This window comes from Papio anubis, chromosome 1 (assembly GCF_008728515.1).
Source record: "Papio anubis isolate 15944 chromosome 1, Panubis1.0, whole genome shotgun sequence".
Classification (NCBI taxonomy): Eukaryota; Metazoa; Chordata; class Mammalia; order Primates; family Cercopithecidae; genus Papio; species Papio anubis.
Genome location: NC_044976.1, coordinates 63,921,309 through 63,947,210, shown reverse-complemented (window position 1 = coordinate 63,947,210; position 25,902 = coordinate 63,921,309). Strand labels below are relative to the sequence as shown.

The window sequence follows — 25,902 nt, the reverse complement described above, 5'->3', positions numbered from 1 at the left end:
CTGGAACAATGGAATATCTATATGCAATAAAATAAAAGAACTTTAATCTATACCTCGCATCAGATGAATTAATTCCAAATGGATCATAAATCTAAATGTAAAACCTAAAGCTATGAAACTTCTAGAAGAAAACATGAGTAAAAAATTTTGTGACCTTCGCTTAATTAAAAATTTCTTACATATGACACAAAAAGCACAATCCATAAAAGAACAAATTGATAAATTGGACTTTATCAAAATTGAAAACTTGTTTTTTGAGAAGCACTATGAAAGATAACAAAAAGACAAAGCATACACAGAGAACATATTTGCCAATCATCTATCCGATAAAAGATTTGTATCCATAACGTATATGCAACACTCAAAACTAAATAATAATAATACAAACAACCCAGTTAAAAAGATAGGCAAAATGTTACACAGTCACTTCACCATATAAATCATAGTTATGGCAGATAAGCACATGACAAGATGCTCATCATCATTAGTCATTCAAGAAACACAAACTAAAACCACAATGAGATATCACTATCCACATACTAGAATGGTTAAAATATTAAAAAGAAAAGACTAACTATACCAAGTATTGGTGAAGATGTGAAGGAACTGGAACTCTTATACTGCTGGTGGGAATGAAAAATGATACAATTTTGGAAAATAGTTTGGCACTTTTTTAAGTTGTTAAACATACACCTACCATATGATGTGCCCATTCCATGCCCAGTCATTTATCCAAGAGACATGAAAATATATTTCAATTCTAACACTTGTGGTAACTTCATTTGTAATAGTCAAAAACTATAAACAATTCAAATGCCTATCAACAGGTGAATGGATGAACAAATTGCAATATAACCATTCAGTGGAATGCTATTCAGCAATCAAAATGAATGAAATACTGATATAAACAACATTAATGAATCTCAAGATAATCATGTATATGAAAGCACAACAAAGTACTGTATGATTGCATTTATATAAAGTTCTAAAAAATGCTAGAGTAATAGTAGGTTATAGTGCTAGAAATCAGATCAGTCATTCCCTGGGGACAGAGGTAGGGTGGGAGAAGGAAGTACCACAGGTAGGAGCATGAGGGTGGGATTACAAAGGAGCAGGAAGAAATTTTCTAATTGATGATATATTCATTTTCCTTATTATACTGATGGTTTTATGAGTGATTTTTCATATCAATATTTGCCAAATGTATAATTTAAATATGTACAGCTTATTATATATCAATTATACCTCAATAAAACTATTTACAAAAAGAAAGAAAATCTAGGAAAATTTTTGTAAGCAATACTTTGCCTATCATTTTAAACCTTCAAATAAGCAAGTTAATCTTAAAAACATAATTATAATTAGCTGGGTAGGGTTACCAAACATAGGGCATAAAAAAATAATAGTATGCAACCAAGAACAGAAAGTTGTTATTTCTTACTTAATACATTTTTTATAAATCTGCCTCATCCTTTAGGGAGTCTAAGTCTTGGTGTAAATGAAATGACTATAGAATAAGAGCAGTGGGGAGAAGAGTGAGGAGTAACAGTGCCTCTGACTACCCATCTCACCTGTGCTGCCCCATTCTATCCATTAATATCTGCTACCTCCTACCGAAACCACACTCTGTTTTTCAAACAACCTGGGGATAGGGAGATAGTGCATGATCACTGCCTTCAGAAATCTTGCAGTCCTTGTAGAGGGAAAACACTGATATAATAACTTAAAAATCAGTATGGAAAAGTGTTGATTTAGAAGCTACAATAAACTAGCATATACATGAGCATCCAGATATAAAAAACATGAAAAATAGACGCTAATCTTTCTACGCATACCCCACTAATATTAAATGTTTTGAATTATGATATATTTTCAAGTTTCCTGAGATATAATTTATTATTACTTTAGTACAAAAAAAAAATCAACCATGAAACAACATTTGCAGGACTTTAATGTGCCAAGAAATCTACTGGGAACTGTATAAGGGATATTAGTGTCAAAAGCACAATAAATTAACATTGAGATCTAAAATCAAGTACTTCTGTTTGCTTATTGGCCATGAGATCATGGACAAGTAAGTTTATACTTGTAAGTCTCAGTTTCCTTAATCAATAAAACCAAGATAATCCCTGAACCATCTGTGTTTACAAGGATGTGAATATCAAAGACAAGAATTACATAAAAGTATGTTCGAAAACTGTAAAATGCTATCCACCCTAAAATATTGTTTTGAATTAGAGATAGCCTGATGTAGCACTTTCAATTCTATCTAAATCTTTAAGCAAAGCAAATAAAATGTAATTTTTAAAAATATCAAGCCAGACCTTTTATGCATTTTTCACATATTAAAATAAAAGCTTTTACAAAAAGGGTGTGAACAAATTGAATAAATTGTGGTGTTTTATGTCAGAAACATGCTTGCAAGGCATTATGCTTTGGCTGAAAAACTTCAGAATTTTAAAGTAAGAATATTTGCCTAAGTTGAGCACAAAACAACACATATATTCTCCACTAACATTTTAAATGATAGAAAATTTTAGTCATGTTTTAAGACAAAAAGAAAAGTTGGAATCACATCATCTTACTTTAGATGGTCTTGCCAATGCCAAATCCTTTTCTAAATACACTGAATATTTGTAAAAAAGGGCTAATTTAAAATCAGATTAACTCTATGGTTTTCTTATCACTTCACTGATGTATTTTCTATTTATTCAATCTCTTTTTCATTTTGTTAATAATTGTAATATACATGCAAAACATCATATAGATTATATATCCTTAATAATGACTATATAGTATCTACATTATAAAATCTGTATTATAGTAATTCATTGTTTGTTTTCTGGTTTTTAAAAAAGCTTTCTGTCAACAGCTAATCCCATCATGACACTATCAGAATCAATCTAAAACTAATTTCAAAATGTTCTAAGCTTGGGATCAGCAAACTCGGGTCCACAGGCCAAATCCAGCCATCTGCCTCTTTTTGTACAGCCTGGGAGCTAAGAATGGTTACTTATATTTTCAATTAAAAACAAAAAGACTGTTTCATGATACATGAAAATTATATGAAACTCAAATTTCAGTGCCCAAAAGTGTAGTAACATTAATTCAATTTACATACTAACTATGATTGCATTTGTACAAGCACAGAATTGAATAGCTGTGACTGAGACAGTATGGTCCACAAACCCCAAAATGTTTACTACTTGGCCCTTTAAGAAAAAGAAAACTCTGCCTCCCCAGGTATAAGCCAAAAGTATTTTGTACTCTCTACTGGTGGGTATTTGATGGGCAAAGGACACAAAAATAGAGAAAGCACATTAAATATATCACCAAATTTCATTATTACAATTTACATGAAACACCTTTAGGAATATTATCTAATCCAATTTTTCAAAGCACCCTTTGAGGGAACTAACACCATCTACTTTACAGGTAAAACAAACTGAGATTTGGAGAGAATGTAGACCTGGAACTCAACTGCAGTCTTGTGCATCAAGTTCAATGTTCATTTCGTTACACCCAACATGCCTTATTATCACAAGATAAATTTTGCTGTTACCATCGCCATTTTATTTAGAGATTAATAAAGACCATAGTAACCATGACTAAAAAATAATTATAACCTGAGTCATGTTAATATTTTTATAAATGGAAATATTAGAGAATTATATAATTACTTCAAATGATTCTCTAAGGAAAAACATTAGATATTTCCTGGATTTGTGAGAAGAGTTTCCCAAGTTTGTGTGAGACCCGGAATCCATCAACCTGGTTACATGCCAAAGTCAGTATAAGAATTTAAGAACTCTGTTTTTATTACTATCAAAAGAAACTCTAACAAATTTGATAATTTTAAAGTATGGGGATAAAAGGATCATCAAATTTTAAAAGTACCGAGATATACTTGGCTTAAAACAAGCAAACATGAAGAATTTCTGGAATTCTTGAAAATTTTTATATGCAACAAAACATTTTATGCCTTACCAGCATACATATGCATATACAAACTCAGTGCCACTATTTATTTAATACCTCTACACGTAAATAAACTTTACTTGAAAGTGAAAATAATATGAAAACAGTTGTCAAATGAATTTAAAATTTTGTCTCTTTACCATTTTTGACTTTTTGGTAACATTTTTACTCAAAAGGTAAAGACATAACTCTTTAGTATTGAAATTTCATTTTTGGTAGCCATACGTGGTTTAGAAAGAAAGCACATTCTGTCCTCTGACTTTTGGTACAATTTTTCTTCCAGAAAGTGCAAAAATATTAAAACTTCTCCAAGCAAATTCTACGCTAAATTATTACAGGAATAACACCAAATTGGTACCACCTAATTTCCTGATTGTAACGTGAACTGACAGCAAAACAGTGAACAAACCAATGAAGTGAAATTAGAAAGTTTACTATTAGCTTTGTAAATCATTTAATCAAGTCACTTATTTTAAATTTCAGATTGGTAATCTATAAAAACATTACCTCAAAATTTTCCCTTGCCAATCCCAAATAATTTGAGACTAAGTTACTGTCCCAGACTAGACTCATCATAAAAATCACCTGGAGAACTTGTGAAAAAATAGATTCCTAGACCCCATGAGGAATTCAGAAGGTCCAGAGCTAAGCAATCTATGTTCTGAATAAATGCAAGCAATCTAGTTCCACCACAGACCTATTGAACGCCAAGTAAGAAGTGCTGACCTAGATAAATCTTATCAAGGAGGAAAGTTTAAGAAGCATTTTGTAAAATGTAAAGTACTCTTCAGATGTAAGATATCACCAAATAAACAGAAAATCAACAAAGATAAGAAAAAGTGGGGAAAAAAAGAAGAATGCAAACTGAAACAAACAGGACCTTAATGTCTATCAAGTTAATAATATAACTGCCTGAAGGGAGAGGGAAGACCTATCTTATTTAACTTTGGAACATAATATTTGACCATGTACCCATTAGCCTTAGTAAAGGCAAAATGAGTGTAAAAAATATTGCACTCCAGTTAGTACACTTGTTTTTGTTTTTCACAGCAGTATGGGTTAGCAATTCTAAAACTGCTTTGTGTATATTCTAGCACTGAGCAAATAAGTAATACATTGCGGGAAAGGGAAACCAGGTTTCTCACTGCTGGAGAAGAAAGTTACAAAACAGAAAGAAAAAAAAGAAGTTTAGAATGGACCCTTCGGTTTTGACCTAGAATGGGACATAGTATGAACGCACACCCTTTAATATATGTACATACAGAGAGATACAGGTATATAGATTTGTGTATATTATGTACACACATTGTGTATATAGTGTGTGCACTAACTAGCTCTGCACACAGAGAGGGCTATAAACAGTAACAATGAACAACTATCCTCCAGACACTGGTTTGTAATACCATTCTTCAACAAAAGGAACCATGGCTCCTTGGAGAAATGGCTGATTCCAGTGTTATATCAGGAAAAGTATAAGATCAACCTGGTACATCTTATACTGCTAGAAAGAAAGTCCTCAAAAAACAAAATGATGGGGGATATATCAAAAGTACACAGGAGCCAGCTTGAATGGGCTCTCATTGGCCAAATAGGGGACAATTTCAGTAATAAAATGAATGACATAACATTATAGCCTACAAACTAAAATAAGAATCCATGAGTCCATCCTGACAGAAAGGAAAGAAGGGAAGGGGAATGAAAAGTGCATCACTTACAGAGCCTAGTACTATGGGCTGCACACACTAAATACTTTTTTATTGAATAACATTATTCTAAATGCCCAAATTAATATTTAGCATTTTTGTTTACAAAAAAAAATTGCATTTTGCATCTTAAAAATGTCACTGGGTTCTTTTTTACATCTTCAATTTCTTTTCTCATTATATTCATATTTTCCTTTACATTCTTGAGCATGTAGAGCATATTAATGATAGCTGCCTTTGTCTACCACTTCTATCATCTCTGTCATTTCTGGGTCTGTTTCTATTGACTATATTTTCTTTTTCTCTTGGTTATGGGTCACATTTTCTTATCTTTTCATATATCCAGAATTTGTTTACTGGCTGCCAGACATTGTGAATATTTCATTTTTGAATATTATATTGTTTTGTTTTGCCTTGAAGAGTGCTGGATTTTGTTCTGAAAGTCAGTTATGTTATTTGAGCACTAATTTGAATCTTTTAGGGCACCCTTTAAGCATTTTGGGGAAGAGTATAGTGTAGCCTTGACTCTAAGGCTAATTTGGCCCCACCTTTAAAGTATAGCTCTTGTGGGGTTCCTACGAAATGTCACTGATACTCTTCAAGGTCTCTCCAATATCGTTTATGGGAACTTGAACAATTCCCAGACCTGTATGACTTCTGTGAATTGTTGAGCTTATAGCTCCCTGATAACTGTTCTCTTACTAGAAGTTTTTCTTACCCAACATTATGGCCAGATTGATATTCAGTCAAAGAGTTAAAGTGGCCCCACTGTAAGTTTTTGTGTATGCCCCTGCTTTCAAAGTACTCTGCCCCATGAACTTGAGCCCCTTACACTCTCTGAACTCTCATCTCTGCAAGTTTGTAGGGCTCAGCTTGAGTTCCTCAGCCCTCTGCCATGTTCTGGGAATTTTCTCAGAAAGCCTAAGTACTAGTAGGACTCATTTTGTTTCCTTCTCTTAGGAATCACAGTTCTGTCTGCCTTTGTCCAATATCTGAAAATAATTATTTCCTATGTGTTTTTTTTTCAGTTTTCTAGTTGTTTATGACAGGAGGGTAATCCCAGACCCTTTTATTCCCTCATGGCCAGAGTCACTTGTTGATTTTTTTATTAACTTTTGAAGACATAATGTATTCATACAGTTCAAAACTTTGTTTTCTTTAAAAGAAGTAGTGAAATGGGGTGGTTACTTGACAGAAATGTGTAATAGAGAAAATTTATTTTTTAAATGGGAGTTATTGTATTGTGTCTATTAGCTGAGAGAGTAACATGATGGTGCAGAAAATAGAGGATAATGGCAAGAAAGTCCTTGAGTTGACAATAAGAGATAGGACTCAGAACACGTGACAAAGCGTTCACCTTAGATCAGAACTCAAAGAATTTATTCACAATAAAAGGAGAGAGGAAAATTGCATGGGCAGTGATATAGGCAGCCTGGTAGATTTGGGTGAGAAAAGCAATCATTAGAGAAACTCCACCTGCTTATGTTTTCTCAGTGAAAATAAAAAGCAAGATCATCAGTGAGTCTCTCTGGCTCACTTTCAGGAAAGCCAGCTGCAATGGTGCAGGCTGTCCTATGGGGAGATCCACATAACAAGAAACTGAAGGAGGTCTCCAGCTGACAGCCAGGGAGGAACTGAGGCCCTCAGTCCAACATCCCATGAAGAACGTGGAACCCCAAGAACTGATCTCCAAAGCAGCTCCTCCTGAAGGTAAACCTTGAAATGACTGCAGTCCTGGTGGCTGACACCTTCAGTGCAGTATTTCTAAGAGATCCTGAAGCAGATACTCCCTTCCCGTTCCACCCGACACTAAGCTGCAACTGAATTCCTTAACCACAGAAACTGTGAGATAATAAATGATTATTGTTTTAAGCCACCAAGTTTTGGGTTAATTTATTATATGACATTAGATCACGAATGCAGATATTGGAACTTGAAAGTGGGGTGCTGCCATAATGAAAACCTAAAAATGTATGAATGGTTTTGCAACCAGGGCACAGAGGCTAGAAGGATTTGGAGAAGCATGGTGAAGAAAACCTAAATTGCCTCAAACAGACTGTTAGTAGAAATCTGGTGGACTTCAAAGACTCTGCCAGTAAGGTCACAAAAGGAAGTGAGAGATAATTTATTGGAAAATGGAGAAAAGTTATCTTTCTTGTGTAGTAGCAGAGAGCTTATTAACATTACCATCTGTAGTCATGTGGAAAGTACAGAATGTGCCTATTGAACTGAATTACATATTTAAGGAGATTTCCAGCAAGTGTTGAGGATGTCTCTTGGTTTCTTCTTGCTGTAAGAGGAGAGATATACATTGAAGAAAGGACCATTAAACAAAAGAAAAGAGGACTTCATAGTCTTGAAGTGTCCAGCCCCTCCAGATAGCAAATAGTGTTAAAATCAAGAAATTTTGAACAAAGATCAAAGAGAAGACAGAGAAAAGATCTCTAGGAGGTTTGCAGGCTTTTATATCTAATGGAGTGAACACCAGAGAGATCCACTGGAGGTCCAGGTAGTTTTGTGAGAGAAGTGTATTAGCAGAAATACTGCTAATATAGAGACAGAAAGAGACAGAGACAGAACAAAATGAAAAAAAAAAAAAAAAAACTTTGGACCATTCAAAATTGTGCTGATAGGAAAGCAGGCTGTGAAAACAACTTAGATGCGCATATGGGCTGTTTTTCATGAAGAGAGGGTTACTCAGGCCAGAACCTGGTACCCAGAAAGGGGAGCCAAGAACCATGGAGAATTATTCCTGAAGTTGGGTAGTAGAGGGGAATAAACTAACATGAAGGGTACAAGGGGAGATGGTCGAAGAGCAGGATTCTTGACATGGAGATTATAGAAAAAAGCATGCTTATTGGTGATGACAAAGTCTAGAGCATGTCCATGACAAGAGGTGAACAAGGTGGTGTGAAAAAAACAAGAATATTGAAAATAAGCATTCAAGAAACTGAAGATTAATCACATGGATGCTGAAATCATCCAGAATGCTGGCAGGAGTAATTGTGAAGACAAAGTAAAGTAGGTGTTAGTAGTTACAGAAGCCCAAACTCCAAGCATGACCTGGAGGGCCCTTCATAATCTGACCCTTGCGTATCCCTCCATCCTGATTTCTCTTCATTCCCCAGCTTCCCAGCTCCACCACACTGAACTTTTCAAGTCCTCCCATGTGGTATGTGTGCCTCTGGGCCTTTGCAAATGCTCTTCACTCTCCGGCTCATTCTCCTCTGCCCCCTCTTCACCTGGGCTGGATATCCCTAGTAAGTGTTTCCACGAGGCACTGTATTTATTACATCACAGCATTTCCAAACTTTGCTGTTATGTCTTCTGTTTTTACCACAGAATGTTAACTCCGGGAGGGCAAGGGTTGAGTCTGTGTTGTGGAACCTTGTTCCCCATGCTCAGCTCAGTGCTTGGAATACACAGGAGGCACCTAATAAAGAAAGAGAATTTCCTTCCTAGATCTAAGAGGAAATCCCTAGAGCAGTTTCAAAATATTACATTTCTAGAGTATCTGTCCTTCAGACTCTCTGACAAATATTAATATCTGAGCCCAACCAAAGCTTTCCCTTAAGGGACATATTTATATGGCTTTAAATCCCTTACAAACATTAGATTTTATCCCTTTTAAAATACACGGTTTTACACATGGAAGCATTTGAAAATTTCTCTTGTGAATTCTCCAATGTCCAAAATAGGTGAGTCTGATTCAAACTTTTTCTACAGTAACCACCATTATGGATTTTCTCTTCCATGGAGTTCTCACTGGTTATATTGACCAGCTCTTCCTATATTGACCAGCCCTTCCTATTGAATTAGAGTCCTACTTAATTATTTGGAGATATATTGCCTTAAGAGCCAAACAAAAATAGAATTAAAGGCAGAAACAGCATGTGATAGTTGGTATAATGAATATATTAACCAAATCATAGAGGTATAATGTGGCAGGAAAAAAATGGGAGACTGTTTCTCAAATTCCTTAGAATTACGACAAGTTTTACTGTGCTAATATTTTTAGAAACCTAGGTTCCAAGTAAAAGACCAAATTAAAATCATCTTGTAAGAAAGTTTGAAAATCTACCTAATTTACCTAATTTTCTCATTCTTCTGGGTCCTATTGTTTAGAAGAATAGACCAATGACTGTTCAGTTGACTAAACTGAAGCTAAAATTCTCAGCTACAGCTAAGTAACTATGCAAATTTATAATGCTCTGAAATTATATGTATCTATATATTACATATATACTTATCTTTTTCAGAAAAATACCTCAAGCCATAATTATAATATATACATAATAGAATTTAAGCCCTTACAAATATTCACAGGGCTTTAAAGCTGAGCACTTTACCCTAACCTGCTGATAAGATCAGAAATTGTCTAGAACAGGAACCCAAGTGAGAATTTTTAATCACATCCAAAGCATTTAGGTCATCACAAGAAAGTAGTACTATGCAAAGGAATACTTTTCTCTGAGTTAAAACCTATTTTGCTCAATAAAGCAGGAAACTGCCCTGAACTTCAAATATATCTTCATCTACCATAGGGCTTCCTTTCTTCTCTCAATACTCAGAAGTTGAGGTAAGCCTTCTTTAAGACCAACCCTGTGCTCTTTTCATGGAATTTGCCTATTCCATTATTCACTCTCTACAAAATATCTTCAATGGGTCCCCTTCTATTACCAACTTTTCTCTCCCTGCTGGGTCACTTTCTATAGACTAGAAACAAACTCATGATTTCCCATCCTTTAATTATCCACCCTGGGACATTCATTATCCATTAGTCTTCCACCTCCACTTTCCAACCCCAACCAGGCTTCTCAAGCTCTAGAGATTTATAACTCAGTCACTTTTGTTATGGACATTTGTCTACTTTCTGGCTGGCCAACATCTGACTGAAGAATCTACCATCATACAAGGCTGAAACACTGGCAGTTAGAGCACCTTCTCACCAACTAGATACCCACATCTGAAACACTGGCCCTCATGATGATTGCACAAAGACTCAGGGGCTTGTAGGTTCATCAGAGTCATGGCATCAGGTGACCTGCATGTGGAAATGATGACCACAGGGACACTCAATGTCCAGATACGATAGCAGTGGCACTATATCTGGGTTCCTCCTCTGGCTGACTTAAAGAATTAGTCCAGTGGTCTAACACTAGTAATAAATATTAACTACAGCCTGGTAATCAATACAGAAAGGAGACCAGTGGCAGCTGTGCATATTACCTCCCTTACAGTATGTTTGCATGTGCGTGTGTGTGTGTGTGTGTTTCTATATATTAACGAAATTTTTCTCAATCTTCTCCTTCCCCCTATTATTTTATATAAGGATTCCTGCTATTATTAAATTTACAATTTTATATTTAGCTTCCACAATATTCATTCAGGTAGAATCATGATTGAATGTGAGGAGCAATTAACACTGCCCAGAGAGCAATACTGTACATGTTGCACAGAAAACATAATGACAATTGTGACATAGCATCATCCACTTTGGGAGAGAGGATAAGACTGTCTCCTTTTGTTCAAAGTGTAGCCCACCACTCCCCACCACCTGAGCAGCTCCTGTGGCTCAGACAGGGGCTGTGGCAGGAGGAAAGATGCCACAGCCTGAGTCCTGGAAGCCACTGCCAGTGTTGTAGAAAATGAAAATGGCCCATTAGTTATGCTAGGTTTATAATGGGAAGTGTCACAGTTCAATATTTCTGTTACGGGTGCATTTTTACATATGTGACCTGCGCAGTTTTGGTTTTTGTTCATTTCAACTTCAGTGAAGTGACTCAACCACTTAAGAATGTGCTCATCCACTATTCACAATAGCAAAGACTTGGAACTAACCCAAATCCCCCTCAGTGATAGACTGGATAAGGAAAATGTGGCACATATACACCATGGAATACTATGCAGCCATAAAAAAGGATGAGTTCATGTCCTTTGCAGGGACATGGATGAAGCTGAGAACCATCATTCTCAGCAGACTAATACAGGAACCAAAAAACAAACACCACATGTTCTCACTCATAAGTGGGAGTTGAACAGTGAGAACACAGAGACACAGGGAGGGGAGCATCACACATTGGGGCCTGTCAGGGGGTGGGAGGCTAGAGGAGGGATAGCATTAGGAGAAATACCTAATGTAGATGGCAGGTTGATGGGTGCAGCAAACCACCATGGCACACGTATACCTATGTAACAAACCTACATGTTCCGCACATGTATCCCAGAACTTAAACTACATATAAAAAAAAAAGAATGTGCTCAAGGGATCTGGACCCCATGGACCATTTCCAAAACAATTCTATTCTTGTTTCACTCAAGGTCCAAGTCTATTACTAGAGCCACAGTTCAAAGAAAACGAAATTGATGATGTGATAGTCATATTGAAGATCCAGAAAAAGGCCACTTGAAATTGTCTTCTGAACTAGGCATGATTTTTAATGAACGTGCTCAGGAGTTGAAAGACTTGGGCTATCAGAAGCGTGGTTTTAATATGCTTATCAGTAACTGCAGGCTACCACAGAGATGTGCTAGGGACAAGGAATGCAGCATATATAGTCCTACCGCCTGACCTGCCAGTTGCTAATATTGTTATCTGTTTCCACAATGAAGCTTTTTCTGCCTGTCTCCAGATGCTGCACATTGTCATAAATTGCATGCCAGCAAACCTGCTTCCTGAAATCATCCTCATGGATGTTGTTAGTGACCTTGATGATTTGAAAGGAGAACCAAATGAGTATGTCCAAGATTACCTCCTTGGAAAAATTAAGGTATAAGAAATATAAAGTGTGAGGGATTGATTCAAGGAAGAATGAGTGTAGCAGTCCAAGCAACAGAAGTCCTTGTGTTCCTAGACAGCCACGTGAAGTGAATGTGATGTGACTGCAGTCCTTGCTGGCTGTCATCTGTGTGGAGTGGCACACCATGATGTTCTCAGTGATTGACATCATTAGTGCCAATACGCTAGCCTACAGCTCATCCTCTGTTGTCCGTGGAGGATTCAACTGAGGCTGCACTTCAAATAGGAGCTTGTTCCCGTTTCTGAGCTAGGATGAGCAGAAAAAGCCACAGCACCAACAAAGTCACTGATAATGACTGGAGGATTGTCTGCCAGGAACAGACAGTATTTCCATGAATTTGGACAGTATGATACTGGCATGGGTATCTGGAGAGGAGAAAATTTGGAAATATCATTTCAGATCTGGATGTGTGGAGGTAAGTTCTTCATCATGCCTTGCTCTACAGTAGGACATTTTCCAAAAAAGGTGACCATATGGATCTCCTGAAGGCCGGGACACCATGAACACAACTCTTTGAGGCTGGCACATGTCTGGCTGGATGAATAAAGGGGCAGTATTTTTCCTTAAGACTTAATCTGAAGAGGAAAAGCTATGGAACTATCAGTGAGCATGTTGACTTGAGAAAGAAGTTGGGATGCAAATCATTTAAATGGTATTTGGATAATATTTACCCAGAGGTGCAGATATCTGGGCCCCATGCCAAATTCCAGCAACCCACTTTTATCAGTAGAGGGCCAAAATGCCACCAAGTCCTTCAACTTGGAAGGCTCTATCACTTCCAGACCAACAAATGTCTGGTGGCTCAGGGCTGCCCAAGTCGGAAAGAAGGCATACTAGTGCTTAAGGCCTGTGAGTATGAGAACCCAAATCAGATCTGGATTTATAATGAAGAGCATGAATTGGTTTTACACCATCTTCTTTGTCTAGGTACGACAGAAACTAGCTCACCAGACCCACCACGACTCATGGAGTCCATGGGTCAGGCAGACATGGACCTTTGGGGAAAATAATCGGCTGCACCAGATGTCAGTTGGACAGTGCCTGAGAGTGGTGGCTCCACAGGGTCAGGAAGACTCTGTTGCTATGGCAATCTTTGATGGCTCCTCCTCACAACAGTGGCAGTTGGAAGGTTAAGGTGGACACCATAGCAGAAATGGTGTTTCATCAGGCTTTGCCTACTCTGTGAAGTGTAGGGCTTTAGAAAGAATGTTGTTGGTGCCAGGAAAGCCTTGGTTTGGTAGAGCCATCTTGGATAGGATGACATTTCCCATCTTCCTGGAGATGCCTGGGAATGTTAACAGAGGTAACACAGCGGATCTGATAGAGATGGGAGCACTGAGTGTCCGCAAGTGAAGAAGTATGTTTCACCAAGGCACTGAGGTCATTTCTGAGCTTCTATTAAGGAATCTCTTGCTTATAGAGGAAAATCAGAATACAATTTTAACTCTAGAGTTTTGTTTGTACACAACGACAAAACTCAGCAAATGGATGTTTCTATTCAAATTTATTTATGCCTCTTTTTAATCCCCTTTAAAGATGGAATGGTTTTTATCTGATCAGGAGTTTGTCATGATTTCCCTTCTTAGAAGACTTCACAGGAGACAGTTTTTTTTTTATTTTACTTATCATTTGTTTAGTATGTTCTAAACAGACAATTTTTTTTAAAAAAAAGAATCTACATTATGTTTAACTTCAGAAGGCATCATTTATAAGACAATATTTGAGAGGCAGTTAACTATTATAAATTATTTTGATGAATTATGATACTACATACATGTGAAATAAAGGATCCTTTTGGTTTTTTTAAAAGTATAGTTGCACCTAATTAGGTGAAAGCATGAAGTTATAGGGAAGTTGTAGGGAAAGGTAGGTATGCGTAGAAAGGTGTGTGTGAATGTTCCAAGTAGCCAATGAGCCAATGAAATGAATTTTGCTGGTGGTTAAGCTATTGTCTGCCATCTTCAATGCACCCTAAGCTCTGTTTTGCCATGCTGGGGCTGGAGCTCAGAAAACCATAGTTCTCCTCTGCTACCTAAATTCTTATTAAATTCTACCTGTGGGGGAGCTAGAAAGAGACTAGAATAATGGAGTGACAAGGGAGTTGATCCTTCCTGTTTTGTCTTCCATTCTTGAAATATCACTCCAGCCAGAGGTTCCTCACCTGGGCAGCAGCAGCTGGTCCCAGTAACCAGGTTTTTTTCCCATATTCTCAGCGCCAGCCATAGTATACCTTGGATATATGAATTCCAGCTCTGCAGGGTCCCCCCATCAACTGACTGAGGAACTAGCATAAAGATCAGCTCTTTAGGGTCCTTTCTCCAAGTTTTCCTTTGTTCTGGCAACCTCTCCTTCCACTCCCCTGAATAAGCTTTGCCTAAAGACCCATTATTTTCACACTGCCAAATCCATACATATTATTCAGACCTTATTATATCTTCCTGCTCTATCTGACCATTGACCACTCACTTCTCCCACCTTCAGACAATATTATTTCTTTACTAATAATTTTTTGGCTCATTAAGACATTTCTGGAGGGTAAATCGGAAAATCTTTTAGAAAACATTTTGGCAATATGTATTCATTCAACAAATAATTTTTAAGCATTGTGTAAATATTTCCATTGCATTAATTTCTAGAGGTAGAACAACTGTTAAAGATAGTAAGTGCTTTGTGTGTGCATTTAGTAAGTGGTACAACCAGGTAGTCTGACTCTAAAATCTGTCATATTTATTAACCTCTACACCAGGAATTTTCAAACTTGAGTTCCATCAGAATCACCTAAAGGACTTGGTAAAATATAGATTAATGAGCCCCACCCCCCTAATTTTTTATTTACAAGGGTGAGCTAGCAAATTTAAATTTCTAACAAGGTTCCAGGTGATATTGATCTCCTTCCCAATACTACACTACCCACATATTTTCTTATTAACTCTTATTCATCTCTAATGACTCAACTCAGTTATCGCCTTCCTTCGGAAACCTTGACTCCTCTCTTCCCTCACCAGCTGAACTAGATAACCCCCATGTACGACCTCACAACAATCATGAGCTCCCATGACATTATGTGCCTACCAAATACATATTGTAACCACTGAAACTGAAACTCTGTACGCATAGGTCCCAACTGCTAGCCTTTGAGCACCTCAAGGACAGCGATCGCAACCATTCATCCTTTTTTACATGTCTTTAAGTTTCTTTTTAAATTTTTACTGTGATAAAATGTATATAAAATTTAACATTTCAACCATTTTAAGTGTACAGTGCAATGACATGAAACACATTCACATGATTATACAACCATCACCACCCCCCAACTCCAGAACCTTTTTCATTTTCCCAAAATTGAAACTTTATATCCATTAAACAGTAACTCCCCAGTGTCCCCTCCTCTCAGCCCCATTCTACTTTCTGTCTCTATTCATTTGTACAGGGACAGTTTCTAGCACATTGTTCCTCAATGGTATTATCTCAATAACTGCAGAACTGAAGGAGGCAAGACTTTAAGCATCAAATAGAAGAATTAATGAGAAAGAATTTTAAAGAGTTAAAATTGACATAGAAATGGTGTATATCATCACTGGAGTAATTAGAAAACTTGAAGGACATATAAGCTGCTTGAGTTATAAGTATATGGCTGTTTGAAAACAATATCTTTGTTCTCTTTCTAGCACAAATAAATATTAGCCACTCATATTTTTAAGTTTATAAAGAGATCAAATATGAAAAATCATCTGAAAAAGAAATATAAAACACATCTTTTTTCCTTTTCCACTCAAATACCTAGGACTTCTGAATTGAGTTCACTCTTCTTTCAGACTCTATGCCCACCTATATCTGCAATATCTTTGTAAGGTGCATGGATGTGCTTTGGTCAAGAATTAGGCCAAGGCAGATGTCCAGGCCTGCATGACTCAGCGAGTACAGTGCAGGTGTATAACTCTACCTGTTATCACAGCCATGTAGCCATAACATAGGAAGGCCATCCCTTGGCCGTATGCCACTATTGTCTGTGAAAGTTATAATTGCCCTGATGACACTGTACAGATGCTCTTGTACAGCCGTTCTTGCACCCAGAGAGAGAAAAAGTACCAGAGCTGTCAGTCTTGCTCTGACAAGGGGAGCCAGGGCATGGCTTGACATGGCACAGCACGGCTCACTTTCATGCCCAGAGAGAGAAAGAGTTAAGCTGCTGACCCTGAAGGCAAGGGAGAGCCGATCGTGCAGTTGTGCATAGGAGCAGCTGGCCCAAGCAGTCGAAACAGAGCAGAAAGTGAGAGAAAGCTGCTGGTAAGAGAGCTGCTAATGAGAGACCTAGTCTGAGTAAGCTGCTGATAGGGAGCAGCTGAAAAACACTACATTTCACCTGCTTACGGCCCCCCAGTGTTCTTTCAGCTATTGCCCATTCACCCACTGCCTTCGGACCTCAGCATGAGCTGGAACCTGAACTTGAACCTAACAGTTGGTAGACTCGTGGAGCTGACAATCGTGACCCTAAACCTGACTGTCTTGCTACCTCAATTAATAGGAGAAAAGAGGAAACCTAATAGAGCAGAATGCTATATTAAAAAATAAAACATATAAAAGGAAATGTAGGGATGCAAGAGGTTTATAATCTACTTCTACATATGAAACCTCTTTTAAAAAACATTGTGTGGTAGAAATGCCCAAATTAATTATTTGGTACTTACAGAACATATAAAAGATGGACCTTATGTTTGTAATTCTTGAATGGATTCTTAAATAATGACTCCACATAACAGATGAATAATTTCAAGTCTCCTTTTAGCCAGCACTGTATGTTCCAGTTTGCACCTGAATTTAAAAAAAAAACAAAAACAAACAAACAAAAAACTGCATGAAATCTCAAAAACCATCTGAACAACTCAGTGAAAGAGAAGAACTAAATCAAATTGACCAGTGTTCTGATACAACTTCCATTTCCTATTCTGAGAGAAAAAGAACAAACTTTAACTAGGGGCATGCGTTTGCCCATCACTTAGTCCCTTTGGCCCTCAGTTTCCTTTTTTCTAAAGTAACAGAATTAAATTCAATTATTGCTTCTCAAACTCTCTTTAATTTCAAACCACTTAAATAGGACAAAAGAGCTCAAAACTTATCTAGCTCATCTAGCTCAGTTCTTACTTTTCTCACTTTTCTTTCCTGTATTTTTAGTAGAGATGGAGTTTCATTATGTTGCCCAGGCTGGTCTCTAACTCCTGAGCTCCAGTGATCTGCCCGCCTAGGTCTCCTAAATGCTAGGATTACAAGTATTGAAGCCACTGTGCCCAGCCTTTTTTTTTTTTTTTTTTAATATTAGACAGTTAATATGCCAACATCATAACAAGGTCTGAGGGGGGCACATCTCACACATACATGTGAAAATCCAGTCATCACGCTTTTGAGGGAGGAAAAGATATGCCTGTATTTTCATACTGGAGGTCTCTTTACATGAATGAGTCAATTGACTCCATTCTTCCTAGCTTTTCCAAAAGACTTGGGATAATTTTGTTGTTTATATTTCCAGATGCAGAATTTTTAACTACACTAGCTACAATGAGTATGCATTATACTTAAACAAAAAAAAAGAATTTCTTTCTTTGCTTTTTTGTTTTTCCAACTTTTATTTTTAGTTCAGGGGCACATGTGAAGGACGTGTTAGTTAGTTGAACAGGCAAACGTGTACCATAGCAGTTTGTTGCACAGATCATCACATCACCTAGGTGTTAAGCCCAGCATCCATTGCTATTCTTTCTGAAAAACCCATGTTTAAAATGTAGATTATTTCAGAGATATTCCTTGCCTGAAGAAATATTATTATTCATGAATATTTTAAAATTTAACCAATTCAACAATATTTTCAGTCATTTGATATTTTATATATTTAACAGAAATAAGGTGTGTTTTCTATTTCAAAGCAAATTTAAAAGACTACAAGGAATGTACTTAAAAGTAAAATATTTCCCTCATTATATTTTTATGGGATACAAGATAATTGGGGAATTATTTATTAGTTTGTTTACATAATGAATCCTAATTTTATTATCAATATAAAAAGATTATGTATGTTAAAAATCAGAGCCATAAGACAAGACTTAAAACACATTGTTCAATACATTAAAAAAAAATAGCTAATGCTTACCCATTTGTTGAAAAACTGAAGAATTTACTGTTGAAACAAATGTCTTTCCTTCAATGTTGTCTGCACACAAAGAGCAGTTTCTATCTTGCTCACTCCGAAAGCAACAGTGGAAAGTTGTTTTGGATAAGTTAGAAAAGTGAGTATCACTTGAATTAAACTCAACAGCTGTCTCATAATGTCCATTCAAATTTGAAGTATTCTTTGAGAGTCCAGCAGGCAAAAGGAAGTAGTCATAGGTTGAATTTGGTGGCATGCAAGACAACTTAAATCTCCAAGGAGTAATTGGATATGACAAGTTAAATGCAGTTATCACACAAATAAACTCTGTTAGGATATTAAAAAGACACATAGAAAAAAGTGATCATTTTGACTAAGACATGAATAGAAAGTATCCAAGATTAAACCGTGTAGTGCTCAATAATTATTTAACTTTCTAAGTCCTCAGTGAGTGCCTAATGAATAACTTCGCGCTTTCATTGTACAATGTGTTATATTCAAGAGGATGCATTCATTTGTAGAAATAACTCCACTTTCTGACATCTCTTTTCTTTTTGAAAATTGACACTTCATGTTTTCTCTTTAATCTGACATGTTATATTTATGTTTTAATAAAAGGAAACAAACACAAATATTTTATTTTTCCTTTCTAAAGCATATTATTCTAGCTTCCATTATAAATGATAAATATAATATCCAGTATAAATGATAAATAAATATCTGGATGTGCAATTATATAAACAAACATCAAAGCGCTATTTTAATATGTATTTAAGAGAGTAACACCAACATATTAACACTGCTTTCGCTGAGCACTTTTAGAAAAAATGTGTCTTCAACATGATGATAGCTTGACGATCTCCTGAATTTTCCCATGATCCTCCAAATACAAAACATCATATACGACACGCCCTTAGCACCTTACACAAAAAATGATGCAAAAGAATAGACTTCTTATGGGAAATGCCCACTGCTGATTAAATTGTCACTTTTTAAACATAAAAATTAAGAACAATTATATAATCCAGTACCAAAAAATCTGCAAAAGTTAAACTTTTTCTTTTTTTTTTTTTTAAGATGTAGTCTCGCTCTTGTCACCCAGGCTAGAGTGCAGTGGCGTGATCTCAGCTCACTGCAACCTCTGCCTCCCGGGTTCAAGTGATTCTCCTGCCTCAGCCTCCTGAGTAGCTGGGATCACAGGCACCCACCACCACACCCGGTTAATTTTTGTACTTTTAGTAGAGACAGGGTTTTGCCATGTTGGCCAGGCTGGTCTCAAACTTCTGACCTCAGGTGATCCATCCACCTTGGCCTCCCAAAGTGCTGGGATTATAGGCATGAGCCACTGCACCAGCCAAACTTATTTTTAAATATTTGTTTGAAAATAAATTAATTCTTCATAATTGCTTTTTCAATAAGTTACCCAAATGATGCAACAATTGTGTTGGCTTATATAGACAGTGATGCAGAATAGGAATTCTGAGAATCTTGTATGGATTTGTATGAAATGAGAATTTTGAAGAGTTATGGCAAATGTAATAATGTAAGGAAATAGAAGTAACCATGATGTTCATCAGTAGCGGAATGGGTAAATTCCGATACATCCACACAAGTAAATATTATTCAGGGCTAAAAAGAAATGAGATATCAAGTCACGAAAAAGCATGGAGGTTCCAGCACTCTTCCAGAACTATGGATCCAACAAAGGACTAATATCCAGAATTTAGAAGGAACAACTCCACAAGAATAAAACAAATAATCCCATTAAAAAGAAGGCAAAGGAAATGAACAGACATTTCTCAAAAGAAGACATACAAGCAGCCAATGAACATGAAAAAATGCCCAATGTCACTAATCATCAGAAAAATGCAAATTAAAACTATAGTAAGATACCATCTTATACCAGTAAGAATGGCCATTATTAAAAAGTCAAAAAATAATAGATGTCGGTGAGGATGCAGAGAAAAGGAAATGCTTATTCACTGTTGGTGGGAATGTAAATTAGTACAACCTCTAAGGAAAACAATGTGTAGATTTCACAAAGAACTAAAAGTAGAACTATCATTCAATCCAGCAATTGCACTACTAAGTATCTACTCAAAGGAAAAGAAACAATTATAACAAAAAGACACCTGCGCTCATATGTTTGTAACAGCACTATTCACAATAGCAAAGTCATGGAATCAACCTAAGTGTCCCTCAACGAATGACTGGATTTAAAAAATGTGGCATATTCACACACATGTGCAGACACACACACACACACACACACACACACACCATGGAATACTATGCAGCCATAAAAAAGAATAAAATCGTGTGTTTTCCAACAACATGGATGGAGCTAAAGGCCATTATCCTAAATGAAATAACTCAGAAACAGAAAATCAAATACCACATGTTCTCACTTATAAGTAGGAGATAAGCAATGGGTACACATGGACACACAAAAGAGAATAATAGATACTGGGAACTCCACAATGGGGAGAGGATGGAAGAGGGGTGAGCAGTGAAAATTACCTATTGTGCACAATGTTCACTAGTCAGGTGATGCACACACTACGCAATATATCCATGTAACAAAATCATACTTGTACCCTCTGAATCTACAAAAATAAAAATTTAAAGAGGAAAAAAAAAGACATGGAGGAAACATAAATGCATATTACTAAGTGAAAGAAACCAATATGAAAAAGACTACGTACTATGTTATTCCAACTATATGACATTATGACATTCTATAAAAGGCACAACTATGGAAACAATCAAAAGATTGGTGGTTCCCAGGAGTTAGGTAAGAAGGTAGGAGGAATAGGCAGGCCACAAAGGATGGATAGGGCAGTGAAATTCTTCTGTATGATTCTACAGTGGCAGATAAAGGCCACCATACATACATCTGCCAACATTCATACAATATACAACACCAAGAGTGAACCATAATGTAAACCATGGACTTTGAGTGACAATGATACGTCAATGTGGGTTCATCAATTGTGACAAGTGTACCACTCTGAGGGGAATAGCTGATCATGGGGAGTTATACATGTGTGGGGCAGGAAGTCTATGGAAAAATCTCTGTACCTTCCGCTCAATTTTGCTGTGAATATAAAACTGCTCTAAAAACTAAAGGCTATTTAAAAATGTAAGAAAATAAAATTTTTAATCAACTCACAAATATATTTTTTCATTACAAAAGCAATTATCAATGAAAAACATTCAAACGATACATAGGTAATGACTGTTAATAGTTTAGTTTCTAACGATTTCTATAGATATAAATTAATATAAATATGTATAGATGCAAAAATTGAAGCCAAAGTGATTAATGTGACAAATGTGACTATGGTCATACTGATGACAATTAGGTATCACAACGTTACCAAAAGTACATCCATATTACAATTATGTTCCTTTGGACTTCATTCACTCCTTCTAACATGTGTTTCTAAAATCAGAACACCTCAAAGAAAACAGAATAGTTTTTTGAGGGAGGGGGTTTACAAAACCAAGAATATGTAATATTACTAATTTACAGCACTATATATTCTAGGTCTACATAGAGGATTCAGTTGCTTGAAACAAATTAGCCTAAAATCCTCACAGAAGTATTTAAATGTAAAATGTAAAATGTAATGATGAACTTCAAAAACATAGCAACTATTGATGCAGTTAAATTAAAAGATGAGTCTATTTTATCCACATGCAACTTTGCAAATGATATTTCTTTCCCTCAAAATGAATCCTAAACTCTAAAGGCGGTCTAGAATTTCATCTGAAGGCATATCTTATTAGGTAACAATATCCCAGGATTTATTTTGATTCACAAACTTGATAAAACCACAAACCTTCCAGAAAGTCAATGTAAAACACTAGAGTCTAACAAAAATTAATAGAGAATTATAAAAGAGAATGAATAGTTCCCTTAAATATATCTAATAAAATTAGAGAATATAAAAAGAGAACGAGCTATTTCTCTTTGATAATCCCTTGTGGCACAATGTTTTGGAAATCTGTAACTGTGGAGCTATCCAGGTTATTTTCTGGAGGTATACAGATGGCTGCAATGAGAAAGAAGTATGTACAACAAGAAAGACCTGTAGGGCAGCTTAGAAAAGCCCCTTTAGATTGGGGTAGCCAAGGAGATGCTCAGAACCAGTTGACACACGGGTAACAGTTGCCAGATAAAGTTGCCACAACATAAGTTTTCTTAAAGAAAGCTAGATAAACAATTGCCAAATCACATAAGTTTTGTTAAAGATACTCTAACTTTAATTTCAAAAACTTGGAACATAATCTAACTTAGATGATTTGGTTTAAGACAATCAGAATGTCACCAGAATGTGGTAAGAAACACGTGAGAACAGTATGCTCAAAAGTTATTGGCAATGTGACACAGTGGCTCACGCCTGTAATCCCAGCACTTTGGGAGGCCAAGGCGGGCAGATCATGAGGTCAAGAGATTGAGACCATCTTGCCAACATGGTGAAACCCTGTCTCTACTAAAAATACAAAAATTATCTGGGCATAGTGGCGCGTGCCTGTAGTCCCAGCTACTGAGGAGGCTGAGGTAGGAGAATCGCTTGAACCCAGGAGGCGGAGGTTGCAGTGAGCCAAGATCATGCCACTGCACTTCAGTCTGGCGGCAGAGCAAGACCACATCTCAAAAAAAAAAAAGAAAAAAGAATCTACAGAAATATTTTTCCAAATATACAAAGATAAATGAATTTTCAATGCAGTATTATTTGTTACAGAAAAAGAAATGTCTATCAATCAGGAACTGGTCAAATGGACTACATATGTTATATATAAATATAAATGTATAATAACTTTATATGTATTCATACAGTGCATTGTCATGTAACCATTAAACTAATAAGTACCCTAGCAAATACTGATAAAGATAAAAAGCCATCATGATAAATTGGAAACCTGTTAAATGGAAAAATAAACATCCAGAACATCATGTATAGACCAGTACTATTTTTGCAGCTATAGATATGAGTGTGTCTGTGTATGTGTGTGTGTGTCTCTGTGTGTGTGTGTGAGTCTGTGAGTGTCTGACAATTCTGGAAGGATACACCATCAGGTTGTCTTTAGGAGGTTGGGAAGGGTTTTCATTTTCACATTTATACACTTATACTATGGTTTGCATTTTTAATCATAAGCATGCATGAGAATTCCTAACTAGAAAAAGGAAATTCTGTTAATAAATAAAACAGCATCTCTAAGGCAAAATATCTACCATGTTTAAGGGCATTAAAACAGCAAATGAGCAAATAACTTACCCCAATGTAACAAAACCACACAGAATTTTTGACAAATCATCTTACTTCAGAGAGGTACACCTGGAAAAGAGTAAATCTAAAATTAAAAGACACACACAAACAAAAACACACATATATAAGTTGTCTGTGGAAAACATAAAAAGAAAGGGATTATAGATAAGTCTCTAAATTTTAATCACCTGTGATACTCTAGATCAATATCTGAGAAATATCTCACATTAAATTATGTTATAGATTTATTTCTTTACGCATCCTATATCACTAAAAATACAAGTCAAAAAAATGTAAATTGAGTATTCCTTTATGCCATAACAAACCAGGACAGGTATCACAGGATAAGATTGAAATTTTTAACTAAACACAAGTGACCACGATATTGATTAAATATGTAACAACTAATCTAACATCATTAATATCACCATCTTCAATTTTTTTCATGCTCAGGTCTTAAAATTTCCCTGTTTTCTAAAGTCTTTATCTTTACTATGATATTATAAGGCCAAATAATTATTGCATAGGTAACAACTGCCTATTTATTTCCAATAAAGAGAAGAAATTTTACCAGTAGACTTTTGGAAACCTATTGTTAATTTGCAGATGAGGTAATATTGGAGAGTTAGAATAATTAAAAGTCTGATGGCTTAATATACCCAAATGAAGTCTGACTTCAGAGACAAGATTTCCCACGAGTTCTACTCAATTTGAAATATCACAAATATGATTATTTGTACTACTATGTCACAAATCCAAATAGTAGTATAATTTTAATATATTGGGCTTGGACTTTGGATGAAAACCTACCTGAATTAGGTGTCAGGAGTGTTGGGTGCCAGTCTAAGCTCTTCTGGGACTTGGGTTTTCAACACTCTAGATCTCAAGTTCCTCATCTACAAATCAGACTGTCACATGGTCTCTACAACCCCTTTCAGAGCTGCCTATGACTCTGAGAGATGTAATTTAAAATGGAAACCACACTTTACCACAAAGAATAGTATAAAACATTAAGTGAGAAACATGTCTCATGACTCATATCTGAGAATTGGCACCACATGATAAGTGAGAATTGGCACCACATGATAAGTAAATGGAAAAACATGTTTATTTATTTTACAACTTACTATCAGGAAGAAAATAAATGAGTATAAACAGTGGGTAGTCCAGTAAATTTATTTTTCAGACTACAAGTTTGTCATCAGAATTTTTGTTCTTTATACACTGATATCACAATGGTTTTTAGGATTTCTAGAAATCAGTTCAGTGTTTGGAACCCTCATGATTTAATTATATTAAATGAGTACAAATTCCTCCCTGTTTTTATGCTACCTGTTCTTGATATTAAATGTTCTCATAAAATAAACTCAAAGGCAAGTTTTATAATCAAGCTGTGTCACAGATACAACACATCACTGGATTGCTTTGATGAAACTTACTAGTGACTAGTAATTCAGTTCAACAATTGATTTGGCTCACTTTTAATTCACCTGGTCTCCTCAGTTAAGTGATCAAATAGATCAGCAGTTTTCCTTACATAAAACAACCACTTCTTTAGTTAATGTTCCATGCAAAACAAACTATTCTGATGGTTTGGATTCTTGCAGTCAGGTTTCATTCTTAAATAACAGAGAAACAATCACAAGTGCAAAAAAGGACATAGACTCAACCTTGAAGAGACAGTGAAAGGTGGTTTCTGACATAGATTTGATGAGAGAAACATATGCACCCTAAACTGTACAAAAAGGAATATAAAGAACATTTTTTAAAACATAAATAATATAGAAAAGGAGGTGGGGTGCAGTGGCTCACACCTGCAATCCCAGCACTTTGGGAGACCAACGCAGATGGATCACTTGAGGTCAGGAGTTCAGACCAGCCTGGCCAACATAGTGAAACACCGCCTCTACTAAAAATATCAAAAGTAGCTGGGTGTTGTGGCATGTGCCTGTAATCCCAGCTACTTGGGAGGCTGAGGCAAGAGAATCGCTTGAACCTGGGAGGTGAAG

At 36.1% G+C, this 25,902-nt stretch overlaps 1 protein-coding gene, 1 non-coding gene and 1 pseudogene across 6 annotated transcripts in view; 1 reads left to right on the top strand and 2 right to left on the bottom strand.

The window, feature by feature from the left end:
* LOC116276357 (leptin receptor-like) overlaps nucleotides 1-25,902 on the bottom strand; it is an 86,158-nt gene that overhangs the window by 33,803 nt on the left and 26,453 nt on the right. For all 5 annotated transcript variants that reach the window (XM_031669589.1, XM_031669590.1, XM_031669596.1 and 2 more), the window contains 3 exons: nucleotides 23,903-23,962; nucleotides 18,621-18,944; nucleotides 17,170-17,293 (listed from right to left, as the gene is read on the bottom strand). In XM_031669589.1, coding sequence (XP_031525449.1) covers nucleotides 17,170-17,293; nucleotides 18,621-18,944; nucleotides 23,903-23,942 — 488 coding nt within the window. In that variant the 5' untranslated portion in view covers nucleotides 23,943-23,962. The remainder of the gene's footprint in view (nucleotides 1-17,169; nucleotides 17,294-18,620; nucleotides 18,945-23,902; nucleotides 23,963-25,902) is intronic.
* Nucleotides 11,364-13,615, top strand: LOC108585888 (annotated as a pseudogene).
* On the bottom strand, nucleotides 17,793-17,896 carry LOC116272496. Its single transcript, XR_004181166.1, has one exon. It is a non-coding gene; the product is annotated as a small nucleolar RNA U13 (small nucleolar RNA).